The sequence below is a fragment of the Clarias gariepinus genome, chromosome 10, assembly GCF_024256425.1.
Source record: "Clarias gariepinus isolate MV-2021 ecotype Netherlands chromosome 10, CGAR_prim_01v2, whole genome shotgun sequence".
NCBI lineage: Eukaryota > Metazoa > Chordata > Actinopteri > Siluriformes > Clariidae > Clarias > Clarias gariepinus.
In genome coordinates, this window is record NC_071109.1 from 30461064 (window position 1) to 30481245 (window position 20182).

At 38.2% G+C, this 20182-nt stretch overlaps 1 protein-coding gene across 1 annotated transcript in view; it reads right to left on the reverse strand.

Annotated features, from left to right (window-relative positions):
• Positions 1-16229, reverse strand: part of si:ch211-266k8.4 (carabin) — a 61049-nt gene extending 44820 nt beyond the window's left edge. The window contains exons 1-10 of the mRNA XM_053505211.1: positions 16087-16229; positions 14672-14759; positions 14393-14500; positions 13799-13967; positions 12066-12191; positions 11689-11812; positions 11291-11360; positions 9913-10027; positions 8496-8613; positions 5410-5522 (exon numbers count right to left, since the gene is read on the reverse strand). Of these exons, the coding sequence (XP_053361186.1) occupies positions 5410-5522; positions 8496-8613; positions 9913-10027; positions 11291-11360; positions 11689-11812; positions 12066-12191; positions 13799-13967; positions 14393-14500; positions 14672-14759; positions 16087-16229 (1174 nt within the window). The remainder of the gene's footprint in view (positions 1-5409; positions 5523-8495; positions 8614-9912; positions 10028-11290; positions 11361-11688; positions 11813-12065; positions 12192-13798; positions 13968-14392; positions 14501-14671; positions 14760-16086) is intronic.
• Between the last annotated feature and the right edge of the window lie 3953 nt (positions 16230-20182).

The window sequence follows — 20182 nt, forward strand, 5'->3', positions numbered from 1 at the left end:
GTGTAACAGGGGATTATATAGAGAAATAAAAGGGAGGTTTTAACTCTCATAACTGCATTCTGTTATTCTAGATAGCAAGAGTCCTGGTTTGACTTGAACACCCCTCGTCACGCAATCATGCAAGCTAGCCTTATTTATTCCAAATACTGTAAATTTTTTATCTATCAAAAACTGTAATATTACACTTTTAAAATCACTTTTTTTATATGTATACAGTATTTGATGTTTTGGAGTGAGTTTATCACAGTTTCTGTCCTTAAACTTATTAAACGTGTTACAGCAAACAAAGTAACTTATAAGTAAATGATAGGAGGTGTTTCAGTTGACTTTTTATTATTAAACATTATTAAACAATTACTTTTTAAATAAAAAAAATCTTCCTAACTACAAATCACTCATTATTACAGATCAGTTTTTAAAAATTAAATAAATCAATGCTGTTTATAATGTGTTACATATGAGTTAGTCTTGCAAGTCTAGCTCCAGTTTATTAGCATTAAAGACATTAACATTTCAGCTATAAACCCAAATGTGTAATAAAGTGCATCTAAAATGCGCAACTAAATTCAGCTGCTAATGATTTCTTGGCACAGGAGAAAAAAGAGAAGAAAAAAAAAGACTTGAGACGTTTAGGCTGATTGAACATGTGCTTGTTAGGAAGAAAATCTAAACCACACCACTATGCAGAACTAACACAATCTTTTCAAAATTGATCAAATCAATCAATCTTTTTACATCCATGGACACTATGGACAATTACACGCACACCTTCCTTCATATATACACTACATGTTTACGTTTACATCCTGGACCATTGCACAAAGACACTTTAATAACCTCTGCACAAAGACACTTTGTTCTATGCATATTTGCACACCCAGTACAGTATATTTCAATTTGTACAGTATATTTCTATTTTTATGTACATCATATTTCTATTTTTATTTTTAGTTCTATTTTTCCTAGTTTAATTTAATTTTTTCTATTTAAGTTTTTATCGTATTTCTTTTATTCATATTTATTCTTATTTGTAAACTTTAATTTTCTTTTAGGGTCAATGGCAGTCGTATAAGCATTTCACTACATTTCGTACTGTGTATGACTGTGTATGTGACAAATAAAATTTGAATTTGAAACACAAAGTTTACCTTTATTTGTCATCACTGATTAATGCTAAATTAACTTAATTAAATACTTCTTGTGGCATTATGTTTCAGTGCTCCTGACTCAATGAACCTTAAATCCAAGGTCAAAGGTCGACCTGGAAATCTCATGGCGAGGAGAAAAGGGGTGTCATTTATCAGCATGAAACAGATGATCCTAACGGTTTCAGAGGTTAAAAACTTATAATAAAATGAGATAAAAAAAATGTTTGCAAGTACAGTACTGTGCAAAAGTTTTTACCCGCCAGAATGTTTTTTTTTTTTTTTTTATATTTCATTTCCTTCTAAAGAGACAGACTTTCTTTTTTTGGGGGGGGGGGGGGGGGGGGGGCAATTGACATCAATCCTCATGCATTGAGGAAACTATCAAGAAGGAACTAGGACGTAAAAACACTTGGTTTAGTTTTGTTTTTCTGCTTGGAAATTGTGAATAATGAGTTACAACCTCTAGTTAAACACATCACACACAAAACATGAAATCTTTTTCATTTATTACATTACATTACGAGACAGAAGAAGTGACGGGAGATAGAATGCGATGAAAAAATCGGAGATATTGTACATTTTAAATTGTATAAAAATGTACGCTCTCTACACGGTGACTGTTCTGTATAATCCTGGACTTTTCATTCTAAGGGTTTTTTTTCCTACCAAACACCGCGCTGTAAAAAGTGCCAATCTGCACTAGTCCCAGATTGTGTGGCGTATCTGCTGAACGCGCACTGAGATGTTATTTGATTAAGCAGGTCCAGTGGGAGATCTCGCATTACTAAAAACATGAGGCTTCAGCAGAAACGCTGCTCAGGGACAGAACAGTGTGGAAAGTGGAAAAGACCTGATCTGGTTATTCTGCATGATTAGAAGCAACGTGTCTCCTTTGCACGGACAGGAGATTTCAGAGGAGCCAGATGAGCAATACTAAGAACTAATTAAAAATAATAATGGATAATCCTTTACTATACTCATCTACACGTCCCAAACTCTATTGATTTCACCGGCCTTCTATACGCACCGTCACAGTGTCTATGTAAATGAGCTCCTGAAGAGCCACGCCCACCTAGAGAACAGCAGAGCTGAACAACAAGCGAGGGGAGGGGCGCGTCTTATATGAGGTCACATTAGGGGGAAAAATTATAATTAAACTTAAATATTCGATTCAGTTGGGTCGTGGCCTTGTTGTTAATTGTAAAAAAAAAAATAAATAAAAAAATCACATAAATAAGCAGTTCGCTCCTTAAACAATGGATTTATTTATTTTTCTTCTTCCAGTGAATATTAAGTCTACCGTAAGTTGTCTCTGTAAAAACTGAAAGGGGTCACAATCACAACTTTTGTGCAATACATTACTACTTGTAGACCACATTTTAATAATTTTATTGTTAATATTTACATGCAATACTCCCTAAAGTTATTATTTACAATATTTGTCAACCCATTTCACTTTGATTTCACAAGCGCTAAAACTGGATTCAATTTCTTAGACATTTTCTTAGACAAGAGAAGACTAATTAGTTCAGTGTGGAAAAAAAAAAAAAAAAAAAAAAATCACACGGCTAAGCATAAATCGCTAAGTGCTGAAGGTAAAGTGAGGTTTCTAACAGCGCAGTGGGATAAACATCAGTTCTGACAGGAAGAAGCTGACTCATTACAGCCAGAGAGAGGCGGAGAGAGAGACGGAGAGAGAGACAGGACGGGGAAGCACCTGCTGTCAGAGCTTGTGTAATGATTGAGACTAATCCAACATCTCAATACGAATGCCAAATTGCTAGCTCACTCTAGTGTCTGTCTGTATTTAATCACTTGAGTTTTAAGACCCGCCCACTTTAACCTTTATCACGGTTCTCTCGTTAGGGAATTTTATTTACTCCCAGAGTTTCGTCACACCGCTTTGTGTCAATTGTTAAAAGCAATATATACGAGTAAAACTCGTCGAAAAATCACAGACCGTTTCCAGCAGTAAACACCATGGTAACGGGATGAGCGTCTAAGCGCTTATCCTGCACAGAGATCGCAGGAGCCTATTCTAGGAGACTTTGGGGGGGCGAGACGGGATACAACCTGCATACATCTGTCTAGAAATGTGGGAGGAAACCAGAGTACCCAGAGGAAACCCACCGAGCACAGGGAGAACATGCATACTCTGCCCCGTGGTGGGATTCGAACCCACGACCCTGAAGATGCGAGGCCACAGTGTGAGCCGCCCCAGTTTATTCAGGATTTGTTTTTTATAAAACCAAAAATGTCTTTGTTCTGGACGCCTTTTTACATCACCAAATTGTCCCGAAAGTAACGTTTCTGACATTTCTTGGTCACCTGACTCTCACATTTCATGCTTTAAATCAACTACGAATCAGATTAAGATGCGCTTCTGATTATGACCTAATTTTCATACGATTAATTATAACGAGGCACAAGCCGAATACAAAGTCTACACATCACGCACCAACCGCTACACGACTGCCCGATCGGATCAACGACGGCACGAATGAACAGAAGTGTTTCTAATAAAGTGGACAGCGAGTATACGTACTGCATTCGGACATTTGTTGCTGCACTACAGCAGTCTTTAATTCTTAATACTGATTGGTCAGAAGGTGTTTCTATAATAACGGCTTGCATACACCAAGTTCAGATATTTGATTATTTGTAATATTTATATGTTTTTCTTTGTGTATATTGTTTATTACACTTTTTTTTCTATTAGTCATTGAGTTAAAGCATTACTTAATCTTGCTAGTGCAACTACATGTCTGTTGTATTACTATCATTGCTACTGGATGTTTGTCCTTTCCTTCTGGATCGATAAAGTGTCTGTCTATCCATCCGTCTGTCTGTCTGTCTCTAGACCTGTTTAATCGTTGACATGGTGATCCTTTATTTAGCACTTTATTGATTTGTTCGGAAGGAGTCTCCAGTGTCGGTGCGTTGTTCTCGACATGGGAAGGTCTTCATGGCGAGGAGTTTCTAGTCACATGACAAACTGTGATTTTTTTTCTTATACAATTTTTTTTTTTAACTTCAAGAGAGAAAAATGAGTGGAGAGTTAGAACATCTGGCTACAACATCTGGCCTCTCAAGAAGAGTAAGATATCTGCAGTAAACACCATCATGCAGCCTCGAGCAGCTGAAAGCTCAGCAAAGCGCTAAAAAAAAAAAAGGAAAAGGAAGTGCGGAAGAGTGCTGTTAAATCAAGCTGTGGTTGTTCAGCAGGTGTTTCACTCACACACACTGCTCGTGTATGTGCTTGTGCATGTATGTGTGTGTGTGTGTGTCCGAGACACGGTCGCTGGGTTTGTTCTCATTACACGACCAGCAGAGTGATGGAGAGGAAGGATGACTCAATGTGAGTCATGCTGTCTCTGCCCAGGAACCACACACACACACACACACACACACACACACACACACACACACAGCTTAGTTCTAGACCTTACTTATTAATTTCTCATTATGTCTCCAACCAACACACCTCTGGTTCTCTCCCTCTCTCTCTCTCACACACACACACACACACACACACTATAGGTTGCACAACCCCCTCAAGATCCTAAACCCAGACGGAGCCTCTGGGAGTTTTTTTTTTTTCTTTCTGCAATAAGACGCTCTGAGTCACGGATGCCAGACAGAAAAGAACATACAGACCTAATACGCTTAAACCACAGGATGGCACACGGTGACGAGGACGTCGTCAGTAAATCAATTAGAGCAGTTGAGAAGAGAGGGCGGGGGCTCCTGCCTGTGAGTAATGAGGAGGTAAAGAGAAAAACACCAATGACGTTGTGCATGTGAAAGCGGTGTTAGTGCTCTGTCAAGCCAAGCTCTGGTGTTAGCTTTGGGTTTTTGGGGAGAGGATGGGGTTCGGGCCTCCTCCTGGGGCTTAATACCCAAACCTGGCAGTCGGTCGATCCTCTAAACACACACGACAGCAGGACGTCTCACCCGAGTCTCACTCAACGCAACAATTATTACAGATAACAGAAATGTTTTAATAGAAATCATTTTAAAATGGAATGAAATCCAAAATTGCCTTTTTTACAAATATGTGTTGTTGAGATAATGTTGATTGCAAAAAAACAAAACAAAAAAAAAAACACACACACACACACACACACACAGTGTATCGGCTGCTTATCAGATTAAAATATATATTTTTTATTAACCCATCATCAATAGTATAATAATTACTGTGATGTTGAAGAATAGTAATCAGATACCGCCATGTGTGTGTGTGTGTGTGTGTGTCTACCTGTCTCATGACTCTCATCACCCTCTTGCATTGTGAGACTGCTCATGCAGTTGATCTCCCAGTCCTGCACCTCTGTACTCCATAAAGCAGGAATCAGGACACGGTACTGAGAGCTGGAACAAACACACACACACACACACACACACACACCTATAACAAAGCCTGAGTATCACGATCGTGATCATAGCACTTGTTTATCTGACTTGTTTACAGATACTGTAACCGACATCATCCTAAACATTATGAAAACAATGATGAAGATGAAGATGATGAAGATGATGATGACATCATGCAGTGTTTCCTCTGGGAAATGAGAACCGTCAACATGGTAACATGAGCGGACCAGAGTTCATCCATCAGTTTCATTAATCACTCCATCAGACACAGAGCACAAAAACACATCGCTCCGGCCCTCACTGTGCTGCTAAAGAGAAACGTCTGATTCAGATTCTTACTGTAATTAATGTGACCAAAAGGCAACAAACAGTGAGCGCTGCCACAAACAAACAAACAAACAAACAAAAACAAACAAACAGTTTATTTAATTCAATTCAATTTTATTCCTATAGCGCTTTTAACGGTTATTGTCTCCAGGCAGCTTTACAAAATTAAAAGAAAATTTATGGAAGTGTGTATGAGAGAGAAAAAAATGTGTAAAATTCCGAATGTGAAATCTATTGAAATGCCAAATTTAGAATAAACTCCCAGTCCTTTTTTTAGATACAGTAATCAAATATAAATGTACTTTATTTAAAAGTTAGATTTCTTTGAAATTCTCAGTCTAAGATAGTGCAAGTGTTAAGTGTGCCAAGAATTTTAAAACTGAAAGAAACTAAAGAAAGCAACATTTAAAACTGAGTTTTGAGCTGTAAAACTTAAAACCGGACCATTTTTTAAAAAAACAAAACAAAGGGTGCCAGGACTTTTGGAGCTGACTGCAAAGACCTGTTAACTTATTTAAAAAGCGCAAAAAAAGAAAGAAAGAGGAAAGTGAAATAAAAAAAAAAAAAGAAAAAAATGGTTGAAAACTAAGCAGGAATAAAAGACAACAATAAAAGTAAAAGAAATTAAAGAAAGTAAAGACACGTGGAGAGGAGGACGAGGACGAGGAGGAGGAAAGGAAGAGGCGCTGTGCTGCAGAGCAGCTGGTTGGGACAGTTGCTGTGTGCGCACTGTGAGATAATTACACGCCGACCGATGCTGTAAATCCGAACTAAATGAGATTTGGACGTTACAGGAAACCAGGACAGATGTTTAGAGGACAGATGTTAAGAGGGTGGGAGTGAGCCATTTATACTAAAAGGTCATCGGAACAGCTCCGATGTTCCTCTTTTTCTTTTTTTAAACACCATCATTGAGATTTGGGGTCAGAGGGACAGATTCCTAACCAACCGAAGACACTGAGACATAGAGAGCATGAGTCTGAGCTGACCCGAGTTCAGAGTCACACCAGGCAAGGGACTCCACTGAGACAGTGAGACAAAAGGACAGGGAGACATTGAGACACTGAAATAGAGGGACAGTGAGGAAATAAGACAATGGGACAGAGGGAGAGCAAGACAGAGGAATAGTAAAACAATGGGACATTGAGGCACTTACAGAAAAGGGCAGTGAGACAATGAGACAAAGGGACAGTGAGACAGACGGAGAAACACCGAAACAATGAGGGGGAGGGACAGGCAGACGTTGACACAGAGGAACCAGTGAACTAGTGGACCAATTAGAGAGATGGACAGTGAGACAGGGAGAGTGATACAGACCTGACCTGAGTTTAGAGTCACAACAGATATGTAAATCCTCTGAGACAATGAGACAGAGGGACAGAGAGAAAATGAACCAGAGGGACAATGAAAGAGTGATACAAAGATAAAGAGTGAGACAGACCTGACCCGAGTTTAGAGTCACAGTAGATATCTAAATCCTTGATAGTGAGACAGAGGGACGAAGGGGCAGTGAGACAATGAGGCAGAGGGATGGCGAGACAGAGTCAGTCTGAATAAGAGTGTCAGACAGACCTGACCTGAGTTTAGAGTCACAGCTGATATGTGAATCCTCTGAGACAGTGAGACATTGGGACAAATAAACAGTGAGACATTGAGACAGACCAGAGCAGAGCAGTTACACTCATGTGAGGCTCTTTGTGGAGGTGTTTATATCTGCATGTTAATGCCCCAGGCCCTGTTTACTCCACTTTATTTTTTCTGACAATGTGCATGCTGCATGGACATGGACATGTCCCATCTCCTACCATCTCACCCCCAAACAAACCCCCTCTCTCCATTGTATGTTTTAACCCCAGACATCTCAAATGTGAATTTCTAATCGTCATGAACAGATAGATAGACAAATAGACAGACAGTGAAAAGTCTGAGCAGCGTTTATATCCTGACTTACGCACGATACAGAGATCATCGAGACAAGTGAAGGAGTTCATATGTGAATCATACCATCATCACATGTTATGGCGATGAGGGCAGATTTAAGCAGAGAATCAGGAGGGATTTTCACCAGCACTGGTTCAGCAATGACCTCAGGTCCAGGTTGCCATAGCGAGCCTTATAACAACACAACCACTCTTTGTTGACGCTGGAATGCCCGCCTCCTTCTTTTGTCTGACAGATGCCAGGACCGAAATGCGATAAGCATGTTATCACTCTGTTCAAAGAAACCCGTATGTAGTGACGTTCAGCATAACTGACCCTCACTCCTCTGGGTAACTTTTCCCCTAACATCAAAAATCCCTGCGCTCACAAGTAACAGCACGAGAGCTCTAAAAATGAGGGGCACTTTGATCATGTATCCAGGAATGTTCAATCATCTCTAGATTCAAATTTAAGTTCATAACATCTTCAGCCGAGCTTAACATAATTAAGACATTTCTACATAACCCATGTTTATACCCATTTGCCCAGACGGTCATTAAATTTAGAGTTGAAAAAAAAATAACATGTGTCTTTATTATTAAGGCTCCTAATCATTTTTGAGTCAAAACTAACTTCTTAAAACTTATTATTACCAAGGGTGCCAATACTTTTAAACAGTGTAGGTGCTGAATACACCGCAAATGGAGTAGTTCTGAGACTCACACATCCAGAGGAACACGCAGCAGGACAGGCAGCACGGACGTCTCCTCCGTCATACTCATGAGACGAGACTCCAGGAGCTGGAGGACGGTTAGACCAGCACGATACACCACCATCATGCCTGAGAGAGAGAGAGAGAGAGAGAGAGAGAGAGAGAGAGAGACTGTACTGTATATTTATAAATGTTATTGACAAGTTGCTTTATTTTAAAATATTACAACAGCCACATTTATCTTTATTTAAAAATACATAATTAATCTTTTTTCCCCATTTAATTTTTAAAATAATTTTTCCTGCAGGCGATACGGTCTCTCAACCAGCTTAACACAAAGGACTAATCATCTCCGTGTTTCTTCAATGTTCTGCAACATTGAGGCTTGAACTCTCACTTCCTCTTGTATTAAAAGAATCCAAAATACAACTCAAATACAATATTTCAATACAGTTGAATATAATATATGGCTCTGTATGATTCAATTTGAGGCACAAAGGCCACGCCTCGCTTTACTGAGACAAGCAATCACACAGGCTACACCACGTTCCCTAAAACTAGCAGGCCACGCCTCCTTCGTTAAGACTTACAGGCTCACAAGCCACACCTTCTTTATTAAGACTAGCAGGCACTTAAGCCACACCTCCTTCGTTAAGACTAGCGGACACTAAAGCCACGCCTCCTTCGTTAAGACTAGCAGGCACTAAAGCCACGCCTCGTTGGTTAGGACTGAGGCCAAGCCTTTTTGGTTTAGAACTGAAGTTACAGGAACGTAGGCCACGGCTTACTATGGTAAGCCTAACAGGCATTAAGGTCACACCTCCTTCATAAAGGCTAGCAGACACTGAGGCCACGCCCCCTGATAAAGGCTAGTAGACACTAAGCCCATGCTTCCATCATTAAGACTAGCAAGTACACAAGCCACACCTCCTAAATTAAGCACATGCACTGAGGTTAAAGCTCCTTCATTAAGACTAATATGCACCGAGGCCACTCCTCCTTCTTTAAAACTGGCTATCATTGAGGCCATGCCTCATTCTTTAGGGCCAGTTGGCACTGAGGCCACACCTCCTTCACTAAGACTGACAGATACAACAAGAGAGAGAGAGCGATTGGGTAAGATGTAAAACAAAAGGACATAAACCATTTTTATCTCCTTCACTGCTGATGGTGTATACAGTATATAGACCAGGTAACATGATGGATACCAGGATATCTGGAAGGCCAGGTGAGATCAGAAACTCAGGTAGCTAGATCTGATCTTTTAGCTGTTAGCTCTGTACTGTGCAGAACACCGTGGGAACTCTCAGCCAGAAGCGAACCCCTGAGTGCTTGAGTGTACGCCAAGTTCTCAGAATGCTGATACACCAGTCTCAGACACCACCCAAAGCCCCCCCACACACACACACACACTGATGGGGTTATTACCGTGCAGCAGAAAGAGATCCCAGATTGCCAGCACGGAGTCCCAGCATGGGAGAGAGGTGAAGAGAGTCAGAAACCACTGCATGATGAAATGCACAGAGGACACGCCCAGTTTCTCCTGGATTAAAGAAAAAGGGAGAGAGATAAAGACTAGGGACACGTTTTAGATTTTCACCTAAACACATAGTATAATGTAACAATTATTATAACATGCATTCCACCTGATTCAGATTATTAGACATTATTAAATGAGATATCCTCTGGGTAATTATGCAGAGACATGCTTTTACATGTTTTTCCTCAATTTATGACCTGATTCGTCAGGAGTTTTTAAAAAAAAATTTTTTTTTTAAATGACTGACCGCTATTGCGATTTTTGCAAACTTTATATTAAACTTCGTGTCTAAGGTTATAATAATTCACATCTGATTAATTCTTTTATATTTCATAGATGTGTCTCATGTGCCGTCGCGCAAGACTGAAAGTGAGAGACAGCGCTGCTGTATGGGACAAAGTTTCTGCAGCTTCGTTTTCCGACAGTACTTCTTTCTCCCCTTTCATCCTTCTTTCCTGTCTTTTCTTCCCTTCTTTCACCATTTTTTCATTCCATCCCTCTTTTCTTTCCTTCCTGCTTTCGTTCCTTGAAATTCATTTCTTTTTTTATTCCATCCATCATTCTTTCTTTTTTACATCATTTCCTTTTTCCTTCCATTGCTTTTATTCCTTTTCTTCTTCTTCTTTATTTATTCTTTATTTTTCTTTCTTTCTGTTTGTCTGTCTTTCCTTTCCTCCTCTTTTTCCTTACTTCTTTATTTTCCTTACTTCCATTTATTTATTTTTTCTTTCTTTCCCTCCTATTTACTTCTTTCCATCCTTCCTACCATCTTTTTTATTTATTTCTCTTTCCTTCCATCTATTTTCTTCCTGCTTTTCACTTTTTCTATATTCCTTTTATTTCCATTTATTTATTTTATGTATTTAATTTTTTTCTTGCTCTTTCCTTCTATCTTTTTCCTACCTTCCTTCTTTTTTTTGTCTTTATTTATTTTTCCATCATTATTTTTCTCTTTCCTTCCATCTTTTCATTCTTTCTGTTTTACTTTCGTTCTTTCTTTCCTTCCTGACTCACTCTCACTCACTCACTCAGACATAACCCCCTATAACACAAACACAGATCAGACGTCTTACTGCTGTGTGAAGTTGGAAGGAGAGAGGGTTTGGTTACAGGAAACTGGCTTAAAGGGGATTACACACATCTCCAGTGGGGCTGAGCACTAAGCGGTTTCCTACTAAAGACGTATTTGATCAGAATTACCTAAAAACCCCTCATGCCTCTCAAACGTTTTAGTATTAAATGTTGTTCGGAAGTCTTTCAGGTTACCAGATGCTGGGACACTTGAGGTTTCCTGTGCTTTACGAGCTGCTGAAACACCTGCGCTTGATGTTGGATTCTGGAGAGAAAACACATTTCAGATGAGTTAAATCCATGTACACTGTAATACTGCTGAGTCCTTAAAGGTGTAGAGCTGCGCTGCTTATCCCCGGTCCTGGAGAACCCTCTGCTCTGCACATTGGAGTGTTTCCTCAGCTCCCAGGAGACCTGACTGATCTAATCAACTAATTAACAGCCTCTAATAAATGAAGTAAGTGTGACAGAGCAGGGACAACACTGAAACATGGGGGACACGGGGTACTCCAGGGGTACGGAGGTGAGCAGCTCTGTAGGCAATTATTTGATGTTTTTAAATGATAACAGCTGCAACAACTCCAACGACTTACTTCTTGAGCGAGGAGTCAAACAGCTCGGATAGATATTTAGGTTTTTCAAGAAGCACCACCAAAGCCCAGAAAGCTTCCTCCTCACCCAGAAGCATGAGCAAGACTGCAGCAATATATGACATCCCTAATGAGAGAGGGAACAAAATGAGCATTAATAAGTAGCTGAGCAGAAACAATGGCTCATGACTGCCATCTTGTGGTAAATCTTATATATTATCTTTATATCATCATGCAAGAATTGAGCATACCAAGAATAGAGAACTTACACACCTCAAAACACTTTGCATGTTACATTTTAATGAACACCACCTGCACAGCTATAGCACACGGCCGTGACAATACGGTACACTAACACAGAGCGGGAGCGAGGACGTCACCTTGGCTGTACCCGATCTGAGGGTGATATCTGGAGTACGCAGCGAGCACGCGGAAAAGCTTGGCCCGACCCTCGATGGCTTCGGGAGAATCTCCCATTAGAGAGCGGTGTGTTGGAAACGACCTCTCTGTACATACAAAAAAGCAGCCAGACAAAATACGATATCAGTGATGATTTTATTTTATGTCATACATGTAATAATACAGAAAATGTGTGTGTCCAAAGAAGCTACTTCTGAAGTTTATGCAACATGGAAGTGACTGATCTTGCTTCCCTAAAAATTTTGAGTTGCTAACTTTAGCCATTTTTGGATAGATGATTCCATATGTACCCCAAAAATTGTCATATACTTACGTTATACTGTCTCGCTTCAAACCATAATAAATAAAAATGCACATTATTCATATTTCTTTATGAGTATTGATACTAAAATTGGTGGAAGCTTCTGGAGGATTTGACCTGTAAAAATATTTGCTTAAATTAATTTTTTTTTTGCAAAATTATGGATTTCCCCCTAAAACTCTGTAGTGTCCGTAACCATGTCAAATTCATGTTGCAATGTCTTAACAATTTTGTATTTTAGAATAATACACTCCCCCCCCCCAAGTTTATGTCTTTTCATGTGAAATCTAAATTAACCAAGGTTCATCTGAATGACAGTTAAGACCGTTGAAAGATTTGAATTCAAAAAAGTAACTGACACTACAGACATAAAAGGGTGTGAAACTATATTTAACAAACGTGTTACTTTTTAACTGATAAAAATATAAATGTGTAGCATATTAACAATAAACGAAGCATGGATCGTGAGATAAGAAGCTTTAAGTATTATGAAAAAATGGTGTTACATGATCCTGTCTGAAAATTCCCTTTTTCTTTTTTTTTATGAATTTCTTTCATCTTTGTGAAGCTGCTTTGAGACAATGACCATTGTTAAAAGCGCTATATAAATAAAATTGAATTTAATTTAATTTAATTGTTCGAGTACAGTATATTAAGCCTGAAGTAAAGAAAACACTATAAAAGGACACCGTGTTGAAGGCCATTGTATAAATCGTAAATCATTTGTAATCTAATAAAACATTTCAGACTCCTAACATAACATTAATTCTCACTCATCGTCTTTACTGGTTTATACTGTATTCAGGGTCACGAATACGCCATCCCAGGAGACTTGGGGCACGAGGTGGGGTACACCCTGGACTCGGTGCCAATCCCTACACTACTTATCGGCCTAACCTGCATGTCTTTGGACTGCGGGAGGAAACCGATCAAGCACAGGGAGAAAAGGCAAACACCACGCACACAGACCAGACCCCGAGGCAGGACTCGAACCCGCCCCAGGAGGTGCGAGGCGACAGTGCTAACCGCTAAAAATTATAATCGCCACCATTTAAGCACTTAAGTTAGTGAAAGGTGTCACCTAGTGGCTATAAAAGGAATTTTATTGACCAAAAGGAGGGCAAATTGTCCAACACAGACTTTTTATGTCACATAAAGAATACTGATGCCTTTCTCTTCATTGTTCAATATTAAACAAATGACACAATCATAACGTCATAATTATTAACTATACATCAGGTTATAACAGCTATAATTATCCGTTCCCTCCTGGAATCTTTTGTTTTCTCTCTCTTTGTAGTTCATAATAATGTGAACATACATCAGTATGGACCACAGCTGCAGTGCAGAAATGTCATCCCATAAAAAATAAATGAATAAATTTTAACTCACGCAGGTCCAGAGCGATCTGTCTGAAGAGAGACACGTCTACGCCGAGAGACGCAGCAGCAGCCAAACCCAGCTCGTTCTCCCTCTCTCCCAGAGTGCTGATGGCTGAAAGGATGCTGTACTCACTCACACCGAGGTCCACCAGAGGTTTCCGGATCTCATTCAGACATACCTGTAATTATATAGTGTAAACTTTCCTGATTTAGATATACAGCATCAATCAAAAGTATGGACACCCCTTCTAACTCCATGGTCTTTCCTGATTTTTATTTCTTTCTACACTGTAAAACAATGCTGAAGGCATCTAAAAAAAAATGCAGTAATTTTTGTAAAGCTTCATAACGGCTCTAATCTGAGCTGCTGTTTGTTAATTAATGATTTCTAAGGCTGGTAACTCTAAATGAACTTCTCCTTTGCAGAGGTAAGTTTTGGTCTTACTCTCCTGGGAAGGTCTTTATGACAGAGAGTTTCATGATGGAGCTTGAGTTTGCAAATGCAAAAAATAATTGTACCAGACAGCCATTTACTCTACATTACACTACAGTACTTTCTCTACTTTACACATTTCCATGAACTGAGGCTGTGCCTGAGATCCACCTGATAGTTGAAATCACTGGCCGCTCGGACCGCCTCGATGTTCAGCAGACACTTCCACACACGGCCACGCAGAGCAGGAGGAATCCCAATACGGATAAAGCGTTCGATCTAAGATTAAAGGTAAAAAAAGACAACACTTTTTTCACTCTTACTTTCACCCTAACTAACTGCTTCTTCATATCCAGTCTATTATTGTATCCATATTTAAACATTTCCTCTAATTTTATGTACATTTCCTTAATTATTATTCACAATCCATGCACATGAGCCAAAACGTACCTGGTTTCTGCAAATGAAGCTGGATCCATTCCAATAGCTGAGCAGTTCACACAGCTCTTTTACTTTAACTGCATTGGGCTGAGGATAACTGGGCAGGAAAGGAATAAACCACAAGCAATTCAAACATCTCTTATCATGGGTTAAATTACTGTGTATTCAATCCGAAGTTTATAATTTGTTAATAAGTGTATGTGTGTGTGTGTGTGTGTGTGGGTGGGTGGTGGGGGGGGGTGGGGGGGTGGGGGGGGTTATCAATTATTCCAATTTATTATTAATTAAAAAATCTACAATTTATACTTCTTTTTCGGAAAATAAGTTATTTTTATTAGAGCTCTCGTTTGAAGTTAATATGAAAAAAAAAATTATAAATCTTCAGCTTGTTATATTATTCAAAAAACAGCAAGTGTAAACTCTAAAGTTTACTTACTGACTGTACTGGTACTGGAAACTACTTCCATTAATGTTACTTTCTTAGAGGACCTTTCACCTTTCACCATTAAAAGAAAAATCTATCCTCTAACAAAACTACTTTAGTAAATTACAATTATGTGAAATACGTACTTACTGCAAGTACAGTAACAAAGTAAATGTACACAGTTCCTTCACACCTATTTTTTTCATAATTTTATTGTTTTCTTTTATTGGAAAGTAGCTTAAGACTGCTCGAAAGTCAATAAATTATGTCACACGCTATACTGTAGCGCATTCATCAAAACAAAACAAAAAAACATCCATAAGCAGCGATGCCTTTGAAAACATTCTATTTGTACGTAAAATCAACTTCTTTAAAGAGCACTAACTAGCAATAAAATAAACACAGACAATGTGTTTTGGTGCGACACTTATTTGCTTAACCAGTAGTGAAAAATACAGTTTAGTAAAATTGTAGAAAAAAAAGTAGAACAGCTGGTAGGTTTTACTGAGTGTGCTGGAGAATATGAGTATGTGAGTTTTTCTGGGAATTCCTCCACACTCACTCCTTTTTATTTCTCAGGAGCCTACAGTACATTATTATTTATTTTTTGTCTGTTTATATCTTAAAAACTAATCTGGCATGTATTATATTGCTTTCTTTACAGGAATTCAATAATCTTATTTATTTAAGTTAATTTTGGAAATAGTGAAAGATTTGTACATCATAATGCAGACATGATAAACGTGAACGACATAATTTGTACTACAGATAATTTGGTGTCTAAGACTTTTGCACAGTACTGTACTGTAAATAAGCCAACATCCTGACTTTGCATCCACAAGTGACACGAAGAGAATTTTATTGCACAGCACCAAAACCAAAATAAGCCAATCTCTGAAGAGTATATGTTTATTACTGTATATATTTACAATAAGAGGAGTGGACACTTGTTTTAACACCTAAAGTACCACCATGTTTATGGTGTAAGTAAATTACAGACCTGTAATCATGAGATCTGTGCAGCAGTTTCCTCTCTCTCCTCTTAGTGAAGGCAAAACCAAACTCATCAAACCCCACAGAGCTGCTCCTGCGCCTGCCTGGGGCTTTACCACTGCCACTGCTGCTCCTTCTCCTCAACATCATCTCTCTCAGTCTCACAGACAAACCTTCAGCTTTATCTTTACCACTACACGACTATAAAGCTTTCAGTTCTCCACTTTTCGTCCAGCTGTGTTTGAACTCACCGCCAGATTGATTCAAATATGGAGGTATTTCAAAATAAGAGCATGCACATTTCTCCAAATTTACTTGAACGCTTTCTTGTATATTTTACTTTCAAGAATCACAAGAATGTTTCAACAAGGAATCAAATCTTTAATCTTTATTATTTTTTTATACACACAAATTGTTAAACTTGACCAAATGCGTGCAATTAACTGGAAAATGTGAGTTCTTGTTTTCTCTTAATTCAAGTTTTCCTAAAAGTTTTTCGAACGTTTTCCTGAAAAGCGCACTTGGTCACGTGACTTAGGATCTCTCTCTCTCTCTCTTTCTCCCTCTCTCTCTCGCGCGCGCTCTCTATTTCTCTCTCTAATGTCAACAGATTCAGCAAAGAATAAACGCCAAAAGTGAAACTTTTAAATTAAATTGAAATTAAATCATGTTCATCAGGAAAGAAAATAATCTGTCATCACGTGACTTTTATGTCATTCAGATAACATTACGTAGATTCATTTTTCCCTTGAGTCATGCACACTTTAAAACAATCTGCATCTTATTTGCTTTATACCTTTACCCTCCCATTTTTTATTTACACATACAGCACTTCTGTAAGACTTCTCTTTACAAAGTATGTAACATAAAGGAACATACATTCACCCTGGATTAAAAAAAAAAATCTGTTAAACCTTACATTTTATTCTCAACTTTTTTCTAAACTAAATTAGCTTTCTCTTTTTTTGTTCAATCATTTTTTTTCTGTTATTTCATGTGTTAAATAAATAAATAAATAAAAATTTGGCAAACTCCCAGCTATTAAACCCATTATTAATTCTTTTATTCATCTTCTATATCGCTTTTTCTACACAGGGTCACAGGAAGCCCGGAGCGCATCCCGGAAAACTTCGGGCACGAGGCAGGGTACATCCTGAACAGGGTGGCAATCCATCGTAGGGCACACATGCACCCACAACAGTCTAATCTCCTTGTCTTTAAACTGTTGAAGGAAACCCTGAGTACCTGGAGGAAACCCATCAAACATGAGCAGAACATGCAAACGCCACACAAACTGACCTCGAGGCGAGAATCGAATTCCTCAAAACCTGGGGGTGCGAGGCGTCAGTGCTAACCATTACACCACTATGTCACCTTCAATTTAAAGGAAATGTAAATCTATTGTGGTAAAAATATACAGGACTACAAAAGCTAAACAGACAAGAACACATTGTATTGTTGCTGATGATGTCAGTTGCTCATGTGCATGAGGCAGGAAGTCAGTGATCTGATCAGATTCTGAGTGTCTTAATGTCCTCAAACCTGTAAAGTGTGCAAAAGAATAAAAACATTGCTTACACCAGCTAAACACAGCAATCAATGTTGCGACGAAATACAGACATGTGACCAATCTGGTGTCTCTAATATAATTCGGGGGCACATACTTATTTGACTGCCATAGTTTGGGTGATGGTATCCCTTATAATAATAATTGGGTATCACTGCAAATCAATACTATGCTCTTCTGACTAATTTAATGCTGCAAACTGAATTAAAACAAAGGTCATCTGTTACAATGGTGCATTACAGCATTGAGCGGCGCATAAAGCTGTTCATCCTGACTCCCGTCATCTCTGCCATCTTGTCAGTCTTGACATTTCCCCAAAATTTGGAGCGAACCCCGTGCTGTGCCTGCTCCAAACAGGCTGCTGTAGGCTCATCCACAAGAAGTCCTTTTTCCTCTCCAGTTCCTGCCGTTTCTTCACCTGAATATGACAGATTGAAACACACAGTAGTTTTTCTTACAAAAGCCTTTCCCAACGGAAAATGAAATAAAAAATTTTGTTTGTTTTGTTTTCCTAAGGACTAGACAAAAGAAAATACTGCACTTGAGTCTTTGCAAAGGCATAAGCAATGGGGAAAAAAGCAATCATAGGCCAACATGATTAAATTAAGGGCAGAATTTTCATTAAAATAAAATACGTAAGCTCAATTAAAAGTAAAGCGTTAAATAATGGTAGGTTTATTTTTATTTTAAATTTGAATATGTACACTTACAAACTGAATATATTGTAGTAACATGAACATTATATTAATTAAGGATACATAATCACTTTTAAATATGCTATCAAAGAATATTTCTCTAACCATTAGATGATACACTACTGTATACAGCCAAAAGTATGTGGACACCTGATCATCATGCCCATATTTTCGTTCAAAATATACTGTCATAAAGATGGCAGCACATAATCTTTTACAATCCCTTTGTATGCTGTAGTAATTACGCTGTTCAAGCATGAAAACGCCCCTGTGCACAAAGCGAGCTCCATGAAAGACATGGAAACTACGTAGCTAACTAATGCTGGACTGAAACAAGTTGAATGTCCTGCTCAGAGCCCTGACTGAACTCAAACCCCACTAAGATGAACTGGAACTGAAACTTTATTAACATCGCAACATCAGCACCTGACGCACTAACGTTTTTGAACACAAATACGATTCTGTACACAAATACAAAATCTAGCAGAATCTAGTGTTCCTGAGATTCTAAATCCTAAATTTCCTAAATCCACTGCAACCCTGACCAGGGTAAATCCTTTATTAAAGATGAAATAATTAATCTTCTTCAGTGAGAATAAAGAAGGTTTTTCTTGATCTCCAATTTCACCTCTGTAGTGGGAAACAAAAGTATTAGAAAACACTAATACATGTGTGTGTACAGTATATTAAAAATAAAGGTAGGACTTTAAAGAGTTAGAAATTAATAAGCTGAGTCCAAGGGTGATCTGGAATTCCCTTTGGGATCAATAAAGTATCTATCTATGTATCTATGTATGTATGTATGTATGTATGTATGTATGTATGTATCTATCTATCTTTCTGTCTATCTAGCTAGCTAGCTATCTGATGAGAGCAATGAGTGCAAATAGCTCCTGCCTTTAAATAACTTTATTATCCAGTTGTGATTTAGATGCTGACTATGAATTCAGCAAAGGTGTGTGATAGTTGACACCATGAAACATTTTGGACAAGAGGATGACATCATACAGTACAACTTGACACACAAACAGAAAAGGCACAACTTACCATAAAATCTATTCTATACATATAATAAAAGTGTTAAAAGTTGGCGTGTCTGTACATTAAAGATTTTTACGAGCAAATAATTTGTGGAGACGTAAGATAAGTATTAGAACACATGAAGATGGTTTTTGGTTTGTTTGTTTGTCTGTTTGTTTGTGCATGTATCACATAAAAAAAAATACTGAGCGAATTTTAATGGGGTTTTCACAGATGTATTTGGCCGAGCTTGAGGTAACATATACTGTAGACTTTGTTTCGTCCCAATCGGCCCACGGGAAGAGAAAATGTGCTTATTTGAGGTTTTGAAGTAAAGTGCCTTTTTTTTATCATAAAATTTACCTTGGAAAATCATTAGTTCATCTCAAAATTCAACATATGGCGCTGTACATTTTTTTATATGCAAAAGTGTGCAATTAAATTCCACACGAACAAAGTCACGGGTACATCTACTACACAATAAAATAATAAAAAAATATACACTTGTATGCATTTATATTATAACTGCTAGTATTAGTTTTGGTTAATTAATGTTGTATGTAGCACCTTGGTCCTGGAGGAACAAGGTGCTACATACAACATTACTACATACATTCTACTACTACATACTGTCTATGGTTGAAATGACAATAATAGCCTACTTGATTTAACTTGGCTTGATGCCACTTCACCATTATTATTATTGTTGTTGTATAATGTTCTGATCATCTGTACCACTCAATTTTTGTCCTTGAACTACAAGACAGATAAACATAAGTTCACAGATATAATTATAATAAATTTCCAGTGACTACATTTAC